Genomic DNA, 15,892 nt, shown 5'->3' with positions numbered 1-15,892 from the left:
ATGTCGATCGTAAAAGAGAGTGAGAGAGAGATTATAAAGATCGGCCTGATAGCTGGAAGATAAACTTTCTTTCTGATGTTATATTTGATGTTACGTTTCAAAAGGAAAGTTGAAAAATCGTCCCAACGATTTAAAAATAGAGTCAATTTAATACCTTTCTACCTGAAGGCTTGAATAGTAATTGTGATGATGATGATGATGATGAAGATTAAGATGACAGGTAAGAGAAAATCGAAAACATGTTTCCTCTTCCCCGCCCTCAACTCTCCTCATTTTTTACTTTCTTTTTCGTAAATAATTTCCATCATTAACTAAATTTCATTCTAATTCGTTGATGACAATCAACATTTTCGCCTTCATTAGTTATTTATTGTTATCCATTAAACTCCATTTGAAAGTAATTGACAATTCATTGCGAAAGGAACAAAGGAAAGTTTAATCATTACAACAAATTATCATCATAATCAACTTGTAATCAAATTATGTTAATATATTTTCTTGATTATGATTAAATGGTTTTATACTTTGATTTTGTTTCTCATCATCAACTGTGTATATAAGTGTTTCAATTGTGTATGTTTCTCATTCAAACTGGTTGATTGTTGCTGTTGTTGTTGATGTTATTTAATCTTAATTGTCGTTGACGGGGAAAATTATCTTTCCCAGTTAATTGTTTACCTCTTGTATTCAAGTTGAAATTTTAGATTTTCTTACACTTTTACTGCCAAGGTTTCTCAATGGAAACATTTTAATTTTTCTCATATTGTTCAGTGATTTTCGTTCACAATTAAAGGAGTAATTAGATTAAAGATGTACTTATATCAAGATTTTATAATACTATTACATCAATATAATCTACTGTTTAAATAGAATTAGAAAGAAAAGATTTTAATTGTAGTAATCAAAACGTTAAATCAACAAGGACGAGTTAATTTGCTTATGGAAACCTTGAAGTTTTCTTTCAAAAATCAATTCAAATTGAAACACTAGATTCATGAGAATCAGAAATCAAATGATTTAGATGAAAATTTAAATTTCTTTACGAAAAGTATTAATAATTATGATTGATCAACTATTAAAACTTTTCTTGATTGTAGTTGATGAAGTTTTAGATTGAATATAGATGGCGCTACAAGTTTTCTAATTTTAATTAGTTTTTCGATTCCTTTAATTAGTTAATTGCTACGCGTTATTGTTCATTATCACGATTGAAATTTGTACCTTTCGACGAGAGTGATGATTCATTTATCTATTTTGAAGAATATCTTTTCGTTGGAAAGTCGATCGACTAAAAGTGTTGATGAGATCGCGAACTATTATAATTTGAACTTTAGTTTGTCTTAGTGAAAATTGAAGTTCGATAACTTTTAATATCTGTATTAAGAGAAAGATTTTATTGATAATTAACTTTTCGTATCTTATTAACACTTTATCGGGAGAGAGTTTTTAATTACAATTGTAGACTGGTGTGGAAAGTTTTCTCTAATAAATTTTAGATGAATCGATAGACTAGACAAATAATATTTAAGCGATCAAATTAAATGATTAGGATAACCAAAACAACAATAGAAAGAAACAAAAATGGAAATAAACAAAATTAGAAAGTACAAAAATAAGTCAAAAGATGGCAACACAAATTTCACATGCTTCCGATTGGAAAAAGAAGCAATTGGAATAGAAAATTTTGTACAGTCAACTACCTAAAATTGTCCGATCGGTCGTGGCTCCATCTTCTTAATCGGAACTAGCCCCCATTGTCTTAATTAGAGTGATTATTTTTTTGTAATTAATTCTTATCAAATTGATTTTAAAAAAATCGAAATCAATATTTCTAGTTAAATTGCTGGTCATTTAAAAGATTTAAATAAGTTAAATATTTTTTTGATCGACAAATTTAATTAGTTTTAACCCTTTCGAATTGCCCGCTCTCTAAATCGGCCGTACAAAAAACGGACAAAATTAGGTAGTTGACTGTAATTAGAATTAATAATATAATCTTTATCCAAGTTTTCTCTCACTGAATAAATCATCAAATCAATAACTACAAATTAATTACATTCCAATTAAATCAATCATTAATTAATCATCTGAATTTTTCACCAAAAAATGTTTGAATGGTTATACCAAGAGATTGCTGGTGCATTCAGAGTAGTAAAAATAAACAATGAATGCCAAATAATTGCTGAAAATCTATCAAGTGATCAAAATGAATAAGTGAAGTCAATATACAACAATTAAATGTAAGTGAAGAAGCTATATTAATAATAATAAACTTAATCACAAAAAATTGGACAAATAATTCGGACTTCATAAAAGAGGAAGTGAATAAATTTCAACAATTAATCAATATTGTCAACAAAAACCACCAAAGAAACAACGAAAAAGAAAACATCATCATTGCCTTCAAAAATAGTTCATCTCAAAGACAAAGGGGTATGTCAACCCTAAAATCGACCTCCGTCAAACACAAAATTAACAATTGTTTTAGTTAGAGCATTCAATAAAACCTCTCTAACCGTTTTTAAAAGTTCTAAAAAAATTCTGATTAGGCCACAATCGGCGATCGAAGTTTTTTTGTTTTTCGATTATATCACGTAAACCAAACCGAATTTCATCGTGATTTTTTGCACAACTTCAGTTCTTATTAAGGTCTATCGACTGACAAAAGCTCTCGGGTTAGATATTTTTCTATCTTAGGATATGGACTTGAGGTCATTTTTCTTTCGCTAAGCTCTCATTTCGTCAGGTCACCGTCAGGAATTTATTTAAGTAGATCAAATTAAACCTCAGACATAGTTCTATAGCTGGACTCGAGCTCATTATGCTTCATATTACAAGCATACTAAAATATCAAGAGATCGAAAGTCGATTTCATTTGAATCAAATACCCAACTTTTTGTTGACACGCCCGAAATGGGGCAAATCTCACGATAAAGTCGCACACTTTCAATCTCTTGGTATTTTAGTGTGCTTGTAAACAGAAGCATAGTGATCCAACTTGGGTGATCTAATGACTTTTCATTCCGAAGTTATACGCTCTCAAAGTTGTATGTATCGAATCAGATCACCTGCTGTAGCAGGTCAAAGAAAAAGTTATCGAAAAAAGCTCGAGTCCAGCTATAGAACTATGTCTGAGGTTTAATTTGATCTACTTAAATAAATTCCTGACGGTGACCTGACGAAATGAGAGCTTAGCGAAAGAAAAATGACCTCAAGTCCATATCCTAAGATAGAAAAATATCTAACCCGAGAGCTTTTGTCAGTCGATAGACCTTAATAAGAACTGAAGTTGTGCAAAAAATCACGATGAAATTCGGTTTGGTTTACGTGATATAATCGAAAAACAAAAAAACTTCGATCGCCGATTGTGGCCTAATCAGAATTTTTTTAGAACTTTTAAAAACGGTTAGAGAGGTTTTATTGAATGCTCTAACTAAAACAATTGTTAATTTTGTGTTTGACGGAGGTCGATTTTAGGGTTGACATACCCCTTAACGAAATATTACTCAACGAATACATAAACTACTTGAACGGAAACAACAGCAACAGAAGACAAATTCATTTAACTAGTGATACTCCAAGTAATATTATTAATAATATATCAATAGTTGATAACCCAGAAATTGAATTAATAATAACTAATTGGAAAATTTATGCAACAAAAACAACCACAGAAAATAACGTGAAAGAGGTGGAAAATTAATTAAACAAAATACAGAAGGAAAGTTTATTCTTCAACAAAAAAGAATATCACCAAACTCACTACTATTAACAATAATATCACCCTGCGTAAGACTATACCAATATCTCAAATCACTGAAATGGAAAATTCTAATTAACAACGAGACACTTATTATAAAAATAAGACCATCATATAAAAAGTGCGAAAAATGTCAACACATACACACAGGATACCACCAAACATGCTTCACATAATACTAGTACAATTCAACGTCAATAAATCAAAAAGACTATCGAAAATGCTGCTTAATCTCGCTAAACAACAAGAATCAACAATAATATGTATTAATGAACCTAGTTTAACATTAACCATAAACAACATTAAAAATGACAACCATATATGGTACAACAACAGAGTACTAGCACTCACATCAAAAAACATTACAACCACGATGATTGAAGATAATCACAAAGATATGATCAATATAAAGATTAATATTAATAATTATGTAACAAATTTCATCGCAGTATATATTCAACATCAAAACAAAAACAACTATCACACAAAGAACGGTAACATCAACAACCTCTGGTACAAAATCAATCAATTAATCACGACCAACCACTCATCATCACTGGGGACTTTAATATCGATCATCAAATATGGAGTCCACTGACAAGCAGATATATTAATAATGTTAATATTAATAATCAATGGTCTTAAATCAACAATAGAACCAGCGATAGAAAAACCAACATACAACAGAAATGGAAACAAATCATGGATAGACGCTATCATGGTCAACAGTAAAATTGTTCATTTTACAGGCAAAATAGTTGAACGGCAAACTAATGACCATAATATGGTAATCTCTACAATCTATCTACCAAAGAAAACAAAAGAGATAAAAAAGAATAATCAAAATTAGAAATTACAAAATGAGAAAACTTATTATTAATGGTAATACTAATTAAATTCAAATTTAATTGAAAATTGCGAAGACATAATAAAATTTACAAATAATAACGGTTACTGGGCAGAAATATCAACTAATCATTTCAAAAATAAAAATAATAATCAAATTAACTTCAAAAAAGCAATCGAAGACTCAAAGAAAATTTGGAAAATAATCAATTCAAAACTTTTAACAAAAAGAAAAACAATGATACAAAAAAACAACCCAGAACAATATGACAAATACAAAAACTCAATCATGGAACAACTTAGCACCTTCACCAAAAATAAACCGAAACATCATGACCCTGAAAAACGAGAAAATGGAAGAAAACTTGGAAAAAATGAAATCAAAATAATAGATAAATTAATTAAGAAAAAATAAAGCAGCTTAGATGGAGATGATTTCACAGGTCCAACCTTCGAAAAATTTTACAAAACCAACAAGAATCAAATAATATTAATTATAAACGAAATACTCAAATTCAGTTGGATTCCAAGCTCGATAAGAATCTTTGGTATTGGACTAGTACCAAAACCCGATAATAAAAACATTAGATCTGTCTACAGCCCAATCTATCCACTGAAAATTGTCGACAAAATATTATCAACAAGATTACAAACAATATTACCAAAACTCATCACACGGAAGACAATATGCATTTGAGAGCAAAGAATAAAGAAAATTCTATATGGATGTCCTTAATAATATTATTAATAATCCCGAAAACTCCATCATCAAAATCGATTTACAAAAAGCATTTGATGAGGCAAATCCCAGAAATGCGATCAATGAAATAAACATACATGAAAGATATACTATGGACCATGAACCAACAAATCAATAAACAATGGACATAATGCTCGTAAGAATGGGACATAGAGAGAATACCGTATGAAATAAAAATAAACCACAAAACAGATTGGACAACAGAAATGGAAAACAAGAAAATTGAAGAAAAAATCGCTGAAATAATGAAAAAATGCTCGCTGGAAACAAAATCAATCAATTCTATCATCAATCCAAATGGGAAAAATATAAATCAACATCTATATGCTAGACATCAATGGAGGAAAAGAATCAATGAAATTAATATTATTAATGATACACCTTGTTGTGAGATCAAAAAAAAATTACATCTACCACATATTAACAGAAAAAAATCACCTAACAGAATTACTTCAAGGAGAGATAAGCTGGAATTGGGACATCACAGAATCTGAAGACTTAAATCCGCCAACAAAAATCAACCTATTGATATTAATATTCGATATAATCAAATTAAACCACTAGACTCTCAAAAACACAGATCTAAATCAATTAGGAATATGAAAAACTACATATATCTTTTAAAAATATTCCCTGAGATAATCATATTAAGATTATCTAGGCTCAAACCTACGTTTCTGTAAATCTACAGTCACTAAATAAATACCTGTTATATTCAAGTTGAAATTTTAGATTTTCTTACACTTTTACTGCCAAGGTTTCTCAATGGAAACTTTTCTTGATTGCAGTTGATGCAGTTTTAGATTGAATATTTAGATGGCGCTACAAGTTTTCTAATTTCAATTAGTTTTTCGATTCCTTTAATTAGTTAATTGCTACGCGTTATTGTTCATTATCACGATTGAAATTTGTACCTTTCGACGAGAGTGATGATTCATTTATCTATTTTGAAGAATATCTTTTCGTTGGAAAGTCGATCGACTAAAAGTGTTGATGAGATCGCGAACTATTATAATTTGAACTTTAGTTTGTCTTAGTGAAAATTGAAGTTCGATAACTTTTAATATCTGTATTAAGAGAAAGATTTTATTGATAATTAACTTTTCGTATCTTATTAACACTTTATCGGGAGAGAGTTTTTAATTACAATTGTAGACTGGTGTGGAAAGTTTTCTCTAATAAATTTTAGATGAATCGATAGACTAGACAAATAATATTTAAGCGATCAAATTAAATGATTAGAAAATGATGATTGATTAGCTGCAAAAATTTAATGAGATTCAGTTAGAGTTAAGAGTAATTATGGGTTGATTAAAGTTCATCATGAGAGTTGATTAATGGTCCTGATAATTAAAAGAAATAAACAGAAACATGAATTAGATAAGATATATGATCAATTTAATTGTTTTCTAATTGTGATTACTGACCAAAGTCCAAGCCAAAAAGTTGATGGCTCTCTGGTAGAGATGGATAATTGTCTGAACAGAATTCAAATAAGTTCTGGAAATTGAACTTTTTCATTCTCATCGAGTTCAATTCGTTCGTTGCGAATCTTGAACGAGATAAACTCCAATCTGACCAGTCGCGAGTTCCAAGATTCTCAGGTAGTCTGATGATAGAGAGAGAGAGAGAGAGAGAGAGAGAGAGAGAGAGAGAGAGAGAGAGAGAGAGAGAGAGAGAGAGAGAGAGAGAGAGAGAGAGAGTTGAATGTAACAATTAAGAAATAGAATTGAACTTCAGTGTTCGGATTAGAGAATCGTAGTTACCCTTCTTTCGCAAACGACGTCCAAATGTTCATCATAATCGAAGAGAGAATTAAATCTTCTTTTGAATAGTCGTTTGGTTGAATTAAAGGTTGACCGAAAACGGGACTGAAATCATCATTTTGACCAAACGGCGACCATTGGATCTTATCGTCGATCATTGATTTCCAAAGTTTTTGACTTTGGTAAAAAGTATAAACTTTTGCTCGACCCGTCGAAGCTAAATGAAAGGCCAACAAGTATGTCGGACAATAAACGTTAACAATACTAATTAAACGATGATTGATTCCGTAATAATTATCGGGTCTCAGATCATGAAGTAAACCGTTAAAATATTTGTGACCGCCAACAAATGATTGACCTTTAACAAACGTTGAATTGGTTGGCCAAATGGGATTGACTTCCGATCCGGATATCGATAAAATATTTCCTGGATCACTTGAAACCCCAACTAGTACATTAACATTTTCATTGAATTGACCACTGGTCAAAGCGATCTCAGGTTTGATTGGTAAAAAGTCATCACCATAAACGGGTGCAAATAAAAGTTTATCCGCTTCCGGGTATTGACCATGTTGGTACTTCGATAGACAATTGATAACATTTGTTACCTTCGAACAACCAATTTTGTTGAGAAAAATTTTCGACACATTAGAAACTTTCCAAGAATCTAAATCGTAGATTGAACCACTTTGGATAATCGCGTTTACGAACAAATTTCTCGAATAAGGTGAAATGATATGAGCCGCAACCGAAGCAGCTCCAGCATCGTGACCGTAAATGGTCACTTTTCTAGGGTCACCACCAAATCTTAAAATATTATCTCGAATCCATATCAAAGCCGTTCGCTGATCCCATAGACCCATATTCCCGTGAATATCATGTTCAGGTAAATGAAGAAATCCAAAAACACCAAGTCGATAATTGATCGTTACAATAACCACATCATGGATAACCGCTAATGCGGTACCATCGTAATTGTCTGGTTGATTAGCTGAACCATAATTAAATCCTCCTCCGTGTATGAAGACAATAACAGGTCGAACTCTGTCCAAGGTCAAACCTTGGAAATCGCCTCTCGAATGGGTCGTGAAAATGTTCAGAACCAAACAATCCTCCGAGTAGATCAAATTACCTTTCGAACCAGTTAATTGGCCCTGAGCACAAAATGGACCCCATTTGTTGGCTATTAGATGATTCACATCAGTTGACCTTGGAAATGACCTTTGAAACCGATTAGTACCAATCGGAGGCTCAGCGTATGGAATCGACAAATATTGATAAACTTTAACACCTCGGAACAATTTAACTTTAGGTTTGACCGCCGTTCCTTGAACATATAACAATTTCGGATCATTTTGGACATTCAAACTAATTTGTTGAAACGATTCACTTGTTGAATAGATAATTGTTGCAATCAAAGTGATAATTAACTTCATTTTCATCAATTTAAAACTTAGTTAATGATGGATAATCAATGAGTGATCATAATCCATTGATAATGTAATTAGAAAATCAATCAAGTCTAATAGATGGGGCCAGTTGAAAAACTTTCAATCAAATTAATCAATTAACCAATTTACTAATTGTTTACACAGTAAATCATGTTAACTCAAGTATCACAATTAATCTAGAGAAATCTATTAAATTATATACAATGGTTTGTATTATTATAAACATTATCGTATTTACATTTTCAATATTTGATTACATTTACTCATTTAATGATTATTATGATAATTAAGAGTATTAATTGTAACCAAATGAGACTAATTATTATTACAATTGAGCACAATTGATTTTCTGTTTTTCTTTGATCAAAATAAACACGGGAAATTATTGAGAACTAGTTAAGGAGATACATTATCATTAATCCACTAATTTCATGAGGATTTTGTTTGGTTTGGACGAAATTCATTAAAGATTGTGATTCTTTTTTATTTTTCTTTTTTTCTTTCGTAAGTTGATTGTTGTAATTTAGTTGATTACTGATCACGAAGAAAAACACTTTTTCCAACGTTTTTTAAGTTATACTTCCAATGGACGTTTAAAAGGACATCAGGGACACATCAACAATTAGAAGACAGCAAAAAGAGAGCGAGAGAGAGAGAGAGATTGGATTAGTGGAGGATAATCAAAGTCCTATTTATAAATCCCTTTGTTTTTGTTAATCACTTTTGTTTGATTGTATCTTAAAAATCATAAATATAAATTATGTTTGTGTAATCAAATATATACGTAATTGTGAGTTTAAGCAAATCCAATTTGATGAGAAATGGCAAAATGAGGAAATAGAGATTAATTGTTGGTTTGATTTTCTCTTCTATTCTCAACAATTTCTCTTGCTCTCTTTTTGTTAAATGGTCTTTGTTTTGATGATCATTTTCTTCAAATAATTTGCTTCTTTAAATGGATGGAAGTAGATTGATGATGATAATGATTGTAATGATGAAGATGAAGATGATATGATATTTGACAAAAATAGGGTAAAACATGGATACCATCAAGAGCTATCCCTTTGGTCATCTCCCCTGTCTCTGCTGTTACTATTACTATTACTATTGCTGTTGCTATTACTGTTGCAATTACTGTTGTTGTTACTATTATTGTTACTTGTCGTGGTACTGGTACTTGTGGAGGTGGTACTGTTGATGCTGTTGATGTTGTTGGTGGTATTTGAATTATTGTTATTGTTGTTATTGTTGCTCTCTAAAAGGTGTAGACGTTTTTCCAGAGGTAACTTGTCAAAGAATTGATGATTCAATGCTTCGGTCAATGTTATCCGACTGCTTGGTTCATATTGCAACATTTTTCCTATCAGATCGAAAAGTAATCTATGATCCTCATCATCACTTAATAAATATCTATGTAAGGGTTTACAGTTTTCTCTAACATAACGTCCAGCTGATGATTTATAATCCCAATCAAGTCTTCCATGGTGATAATATTTGGTTCTATTGAGAATATATATAAAGAGAAAATTAAAAGATAAGTATAGAAAATAAAAATGACCATTAATTAATTTACAAGGATAGGGAATGGTAAACATGAAAATAGAGAAAATGAGAATTTAAATTGGAAAGAAATTGAGAGTAGAAAAAAGTGAACCAAAGCCAAGGTGGATGCAAAAAAAGTCTTCAAAGATGTCACCAAATAATCAGGATTGATGAAACTACAAATAACAATTAAGTAATAATAGCATAATCAATTAGTAAAATGTTACTACTAGGAAATAGCAAGCATGGTGGAGATAATTAAATTAGAAGAAGTGATTAGCAAAATTAAAGAGATTTTTTTGTCATGAATTATAACGATTTGATTCTGTGTTAGACATTTTTCCTTGGCCAGGTAGAGATCGAAAGTTAAACGCATACATACACACGCACACACAATCGATCAGAAATAGAACTTTTTTTTTTGGACCACAAGACATAAATCGATACATTTGATTTTGTTTGTTTGTTTGTTCGTTTGTTGATTCTGTTTTGAGTTTTGGGTCTTACGATCGGCGACTTACTTCGTTTTACGGCACATTCTATAAGGCAAAGGTCCTAATATTCTTTCCATCATTGCCAAATGTTCACGATTGTCATGAGTTTGAAATAATGTTATTCCAAGATAAAGTTCGAATAGTATACAACCAATACTCCAAACATCACAGGGTTGAGTCCAACCTAATTCGAGTATCACTTCGGGTGCACGATAATGTCGCGTTGAGACTATTGTCGAATGATGTTCATCGTCAAAAGTGGCTGATCCAAAGTCGATCAGTTTGATATCGGTGTTTTTCACTCGTTTGACATCTTTCTTCTATCACAAAGTTATCAACCATATAATACATGTAATAATTGTAAGAATATAAGAATAGAAAGAGAAAATGGAAGAGAGAAAAGAAAGATATATAAAAAGTAAAAGAAAAGGATAAAGGCAACTGATTGTTTTGCATAAATTGCTCTGATTCGATATCCATGAAAATGGGTAAGAATGAATGTTTTGAATGGAAGGAGAGAATATAAAATAAAAAAAAAACATCAACTTGATGAATAGTAAACATCATTTTGGATCGACTATTAACCTTTTCTTTGCTTTTCTTGGAAACATAAACAACATCAAAATCGGAATCAATGAATAGGATATTCTCCGGTTTTAAATCTGTATGTGTAAGGTGATTATCGTGGAGAACTGTGAAGAAAGAGATAGAGAGAGATAAATAGAAGAGATTAATAATCGGGATTAGGAAATAAAGATCAGCTGATTCAATTGATTTCTTACACTTAACAGAGTAACATAATTGGTAACCAATGTGACGAACTTGATCAATAGGATAAGGTTGATAATTATTATCTTTCTGTGGAAGGAAAATGAGAATTGGAATTAGTGAATATTGTCCAATATGAATTAGTGCAAAAAAAGGATAAAATGATGATAATCACCAAAAAGTCAAAAACGCTTAAACCAAGCATCTCGAATGCAATACAAATATGGCCATGGTAATCAAACCAATCTAACATTTTTACACAAAGACTTTGAAAAGAGTTATCGTTGGACCAGGAGGAGAAAACAAATGGGTAAAAAAGAGATTTGAAAATACAAATTAGTGCTTTGAATATAATTAGGACCTAATTTTAATTACTTACTGTTTACAATGTGGATCTGCTTCAGCTAATTTTTCGAGAACATTAATTTCCAGTCTTGCAGCTTCTCGGTATTTGTCGACATTTTTTATTATTTTAAGAGCCACCATTTGATCACTATAATAAGAATATTAATAGAAGATAATGAAAACGTGTTAGAATTTTAGGTGTGCATTTGTGGTCATGGAAAGTGGAACGGTCAATACCTCCGAAGGTCCAAGACTCGAACGACTTTTCCAAAGGTTCCTTCACCAAGGGTCGAAAGTATCTTATCTAGAAACGGAATAGAAAAGAAAATGAGAAAAAAGAATCCAAATTGATGAAAAGATCTTTTCATAAGTAAATAGACAAAAGTAAAGGAGAGAGAGAGAGAGAGAGAGAGAGAGAGATTGATTGACGTTTACATGTATATTGTAACCATTGCACGTTGTCATGAAAGAGGAAGAGAAAATGATGATAAAAGGATAGAATTAATTTGAACCAGATCGAGACCGATAATAGAATCTTGATTAATTGGTTCAACTTTAATTCTTTATCCCCTTGATTGGATGTTTATCTTTTCCTTTCATTCTCTTTCCTTTTGTTTTCTTTATCCACTCTTACTCAATACTCTCTCATCTCTTGCTCTTTCGCTATCTCTGTCGTTTTCTCCCTCTCTCTCTCTCTCTCTCTTTTTACCAAATGTAAGTGCAAATAACACACGCTGGCAATAAGCAATTTCTTTCGTAAAGGAGGGAGAGAGAGAGAGTATTTAAAGATCAAGATTGTTATCACATCGAAAAGATAAAGGAGAGGTAAAAGGTTGAATACGTTAGATAAAAAAGGATAAGAAATGAATTACATCTTTTTTGAAGAATGTCTCCTCGGCGATATATAAGATGTCCATCTTCATCGTCATCCATATTTCTTCGACGATACCTTCTTCTCTCTGGTGATAAGTTTCTACCCTTTCTGGTTGCTATGTAAGGAGAACGCGATCGATAATTTGACATGATGTTCCAAAAGCCAAAACCAAAAGGCAAGAAGAACCGAGGGAAATTTTAATTACAGTGAAAGCCAAACACCAACCACCACCAGCCGAGAACAGAGAGAATCAGCACAATAGTTCAGACGGATCAAGAAAGTGACAGTAATTGTGATAAAAGGTGGAGATAATGATAGAATAAAGATGAGGTTGGGGTAAGAGAATAAAGGAAGGAAAATATCAACATAGAAAAAGAGAGGGTAAAGAAAAGAAGGGGATGAAAAAAGAACAAAGATGAAAATGAGAAAAAAGAACAAATTGAACCAGATGAATGGACACAGGAGAAAGAATATTGATGATAATTAGGATTGGAAAAGAAAATCAAGATGGAGTTGAAAGGCAATTAAATAAGCCAAACAAGAGAAAGAGAGAATATCAAAGTTTTCAAATGAGAGAAAAAACCAATGACAAGAAGAGATTATGATGGAGACGAAAAGAGAAAAAGTGAGAAGAAAAAAAAAGAGAAAGGGAAAAATTGGAGAAAAAAGAAAACCAAAACCAGGCCAGAAAAGAACTCAATGGAAAACCAATTTTTTAGACTCTAATCAGAGATATGGAAACAATTAATTGTGTTAACAACAAATGGAAAAGATAAACAGGTAATATGGTGACAATTAGGTGACTTGTTAGAAAGTTAATTAACAATTACATCTAATTAAGAGATACTTTTGATTTGGAAAATTGATCAACATTTTGTTTTCTTTTTTTCCAAAAAAATTCTCAATGCGCAGTATCGAGAAAAGAATAACAGATGGCAGCACATTTTCTTTTCGCAATTAATTTGAATTGTTTTTCTTTTTCCATTTAATGTAAACACTTGAGTAATAATTAATTTCTTTCGTTTAATTTTAATCAAATTAATTAACTCCAATCAAGTGGAAATTATGGATGGTCGAATAATTAAAGATCTATGTTTTGTATGGAACAAAAAGAAAAGGTTAGTTTGTTTTTCTTTTTTTTTCTTTTCTATTGTTTTGGTTTTGTATTTCTTTTTTTTTTGTTCTCTTCTGGGGTTAATTGATTTTTTCAATTTCTTTTTGATTGGCAGGTGGAAATTAATTAATCCATTGGTTTGTCGTCATCAATTATCAATGATTTTCTTTGGTCTCTCGTTGATCTGGTGATATGTTTCTCTTTTTCTCTAGTATAACTGATGATTTTCATTTTCTCGCCTTCTTCTTGGCAGAGTTGTTGGTGGAAAATAAATTCTCTCCATCTCTTGTCAGCAAAAAAAGAAAACCAGGAAAAGAGAAACATCATCACCCGTGATCATTTATTACTTATCTATTAATATCTATCAAATTTAGCTGATTGGTGTGATTTCCATCAAGAATAACATATGAAACAATTTGGTGTACTAACTCAGAGAGCAGTTAAAGAAAACTAACCAAGAATGTGTCGATCATAGTCAAGGATTACCTGATGAAATTAAGATCAATTGGAAAAGTACTTACAATTAAACTCTCATTAACTGTACAAAGGAATCACTAATCAGGTAAATAGCAAATTGTCTAATCAAGAGTTAAATATTATATATATTGAATGTTAATATCTTTTCTTTTGTTTGATTATTAGGAAAGAGCTTGGATATTTCTGATGATTTGATTTGCATTTGATTTGATTTAATTGATACCAACCTTTGAAAAAACTGTAATCCGATTGGAAAAGCGTGGCAATTTAATTTGATCAATAATCACAATGTGAAAAAAAGGAGAGAGAAATTAACAAAAACTTAGGAACAACAATTAACAAAATAGACAAGCCAATAGATGAACAATTGATTGTGGGCAGTTAAACAAGTTGAATTCAGATTAATGTGGTGAACTTTACAAACACATACAAAAAACTCAAGTTGATTATTATAATGATAATATTTGGTCAACAATTAAGGAAAATCAGTTAACTGGAAGACAAAGACAAAAGATAACCAATGATGGAGTTACAAAATGCAACAACTGAATTAAGTGATCAACAATGAAAAGGAATCAAAAAACTTAATGAAAGGCAAAAATGTAACAATCTAATCAATGATAAAACATAAACACACACACACTATGTTTTATTTTGTTTATTAATGATGAAGGCGATGATCATGATTAAGATGATAACTGTTGTTTAATGTTGATGGTAAATTGTTGACGATATAATCAACAACAGTATTAAGGTTGGGCCTGATTGTGTCTTGGGCCGGGCAAATGTATCGGTGTGGATAACCTTAGAGTAAATTTGAATTTCCTCTAAAAATATAACCGAAGATATATTCTTGATGATGATTAAGAAAACAGCATTAGCATATAAGAGAGAAATCAAAATAAACAATTAACAAAGTAAACTCCAAGTGTGAAACAACAACAACAACAACAAAAATATATTAATTAATTAGACAAAAAGGAAAAGTTAATCAAGAGAATGAAGAAGAAAAAAAAAGTTTGTTGATTCAACAATGGGAACGATGATTAACAATTTGAATAAACTTTTCTACTGTTCATTGAATTTACACCGTTTGGTAGATCGAGTTGTGGAAGTTAATTATTGGTGATAATTAAATCGTAGTGATTAAGGATTAGTGCTAAGGGTAAATGTCTTTAAAATTGTTGTTGTTTTGTCTCTTTAACTTGAAGATGAAAAAAAACATTTAAAGGAAAACGTTTTCTTCCTCATTTAGCTTAAGCTTTTTTACATTTGGCTCTCTGCCTGTGGGATGATGATGATGATGATGATGTTTATTATGGAGAAAAGATGAAGAAAGAGGCGAAAACTAAAAAGAAAGAGAATAAGATGATGAGGAAGATGAAAGATGCTAAAAGAAAATGATTCTCATCTTCATCATCTTCCTCTTCACCCTAAAACAGATTCAGCTACATTCTAATTCTTGTTTGTTGCTCAAGAGGAAAGAATCAAATTCATTTCTAATTGTACAATGATAATAAAATAAAGTCATAGAGTAACATTTTAATTTGATGAGGATGAGGATGAGGATGAAGAGATGAAGATGAGAGAGAGGGGATGAGTGCAAATCCTTTCTTTTCATATGTGATGAGAGAGTGAGAATGATGAAACTTGTGGCATCGACTTATCCCGAAATAGATATTAACAGAGATGATG

The 15,892-nt window shown here is 31.0% G+C and overlaps 2 protein-coding genes and 1 long non-coding RNA gene across 9 annotated transcripts; 1 reads left to right on the top strand and 2 right to left on the bottom strand.

Moving 5' to 3' along the window:
- Positions 1-6,413: 6,413 nt before the first annotated feature.
- On the bottom strand, positions 6,414-8,635 carry LOC128389187 (acetylcholinesterase-like). The gene is made up of 3 exons (XM_053348727.1): positions 7,133-8,635; positions 6,794-6,975; positions 6,414-6,709 (listed from the first exon to the last, which is right to left on the bottom strand). Exons 1-3 carry the CDS (start codon positions 8,572-8,574, stop codon positions 6,678-6,680), a joined length of 1,656 nt encoding a protein of 551 aa, XP_053204702.1. The 5' UTR covers positions 8,575-8,635; the 3' UTR covers positions 6,414-6,677.
- Positions 8,636-8,777: 142 nt separating this feature from the next.
- LOC128389188 (serine/threonine-protein kinase Doa-like) lies at positions 8,778-15,451 on the bottom strand. 7 transcript variants are annotated; one of them, XM_053348732.1, is made up of 9 exons: positions 14,425-15,451; positions 12,605-12,721; positions 11,970-12,036; positions 11,767-11,880; positions 11,563-11,677; positions 11,402-11,477; positions 11,205-11,311; positions 10,647-10,939; positions 8,778-10,083 (listed from the first exon to the last, which is right to left on the bottom strand). In XM_053348732.1, the coding sequence occupies exons 2-9, from the start codon at positions 12,663-12,665 to the stop codon at positions 9,633-9,635; spliced, it is 1,284 nt and encodes a 427-aa protein (XP_053204707.1). In that variant the 5' UTR covers positions 12,666-12,721; positions 14,425-15,451; the 3' UTR covers positions 8,778-9,632. The 7 variants fall into 7 exon arrangements, with proteins under 7 accessions (XP_053204707.1, XP_053204703.1, XP_053204705.1 ...); XM_053348734.1 differs by lacking the exon at positions 14,425-15,451 and adding an exon at positions 10,157-10,301 and having other exon boundaries at positions 9,918-10,083; positions 12,605-13,448; XM_053348728.1 differs by lacking the exon at positions 14,425-15,451 and having other exon boundaries at positions 12,605-13,433.
- On the top strand, positions 13,578-14,837 carry LOC128389191 (uncharacterized). Its single transcript, XR_008325424.1, has 3 exons — positions 13,578-13,724; positions 13,836-14,282; positions 14,363-14,837. It is a non-coding gene; the product is annotated as an uncharacterized LOC128389191 (long non-coding RNA).
- Positions 15,452-15,892: the final 441 nt, after the last annotated feature.

This window comes from Panonychus citri, unplaced genomic scaffold (assembly GCF_014898815.1).
Source record: "Panonychus citri isolate SS breed McGregor unplaced genomic scaffold, ASM1489881v1 Contig00105, whole genome shotgun sequence".
Taxonomy (NCBI): Eukaryota; Metazoa; Arthropoda; class Arachnida; order Trombidiformes; family Tetranychidae; genus Panonychus; species Panonychus citri.
The sequence above is the reverse complement of the archived record's forward strand: the minus strand, read 5'-3'. Positions and strand labels throughout refer to the sequence as shown.

Bases quoted from the DNA above. Each gene is read 5' to 3' on its own strand.
- LOC128389188 (XM_053348728.1), bottom strand. From the start codon at position 12,755: ATGTCAAATTATCGATCGCGTTCTCCTTACATAGCAACCAGAAAGGGT. The intron at 11,478-11,562 runs GTGATTATCATC...TTCCTTCCACAG, and splicing joins TAAGCGTTTTTGACTTTTTG to AAAGATAATAATTATCAACC. The intron at 11,312-11,401 runs GTAAGAAATCAA...CTTTCTTCACAG, and splicing joins ATTATGTTACTCTGTTAAGT to TTCTCCACGATAATCACCTT.
- LOC128389187 (XM_053348727.1), bottom strand. From the start codon at position 8,574: ATGAAAATGAAGTTAATTATCACTTTGATTGCAACAATTATCTATTCA. The intron at 6,976-7,132 runs GTAACTACGATT...CTCTATCATCAG, and splicing joins ACGTCGTTTGCGAAAGAAGG to ACTACCTGAGAATCTTGGAA. The intron at 6,710-6,793 runs GTCAGTAATCAC...TTTAATTATCAG, and splicing joins ACTTTTTGGCTTGGACTTTG to GACCATTAATCAACTCTCAT.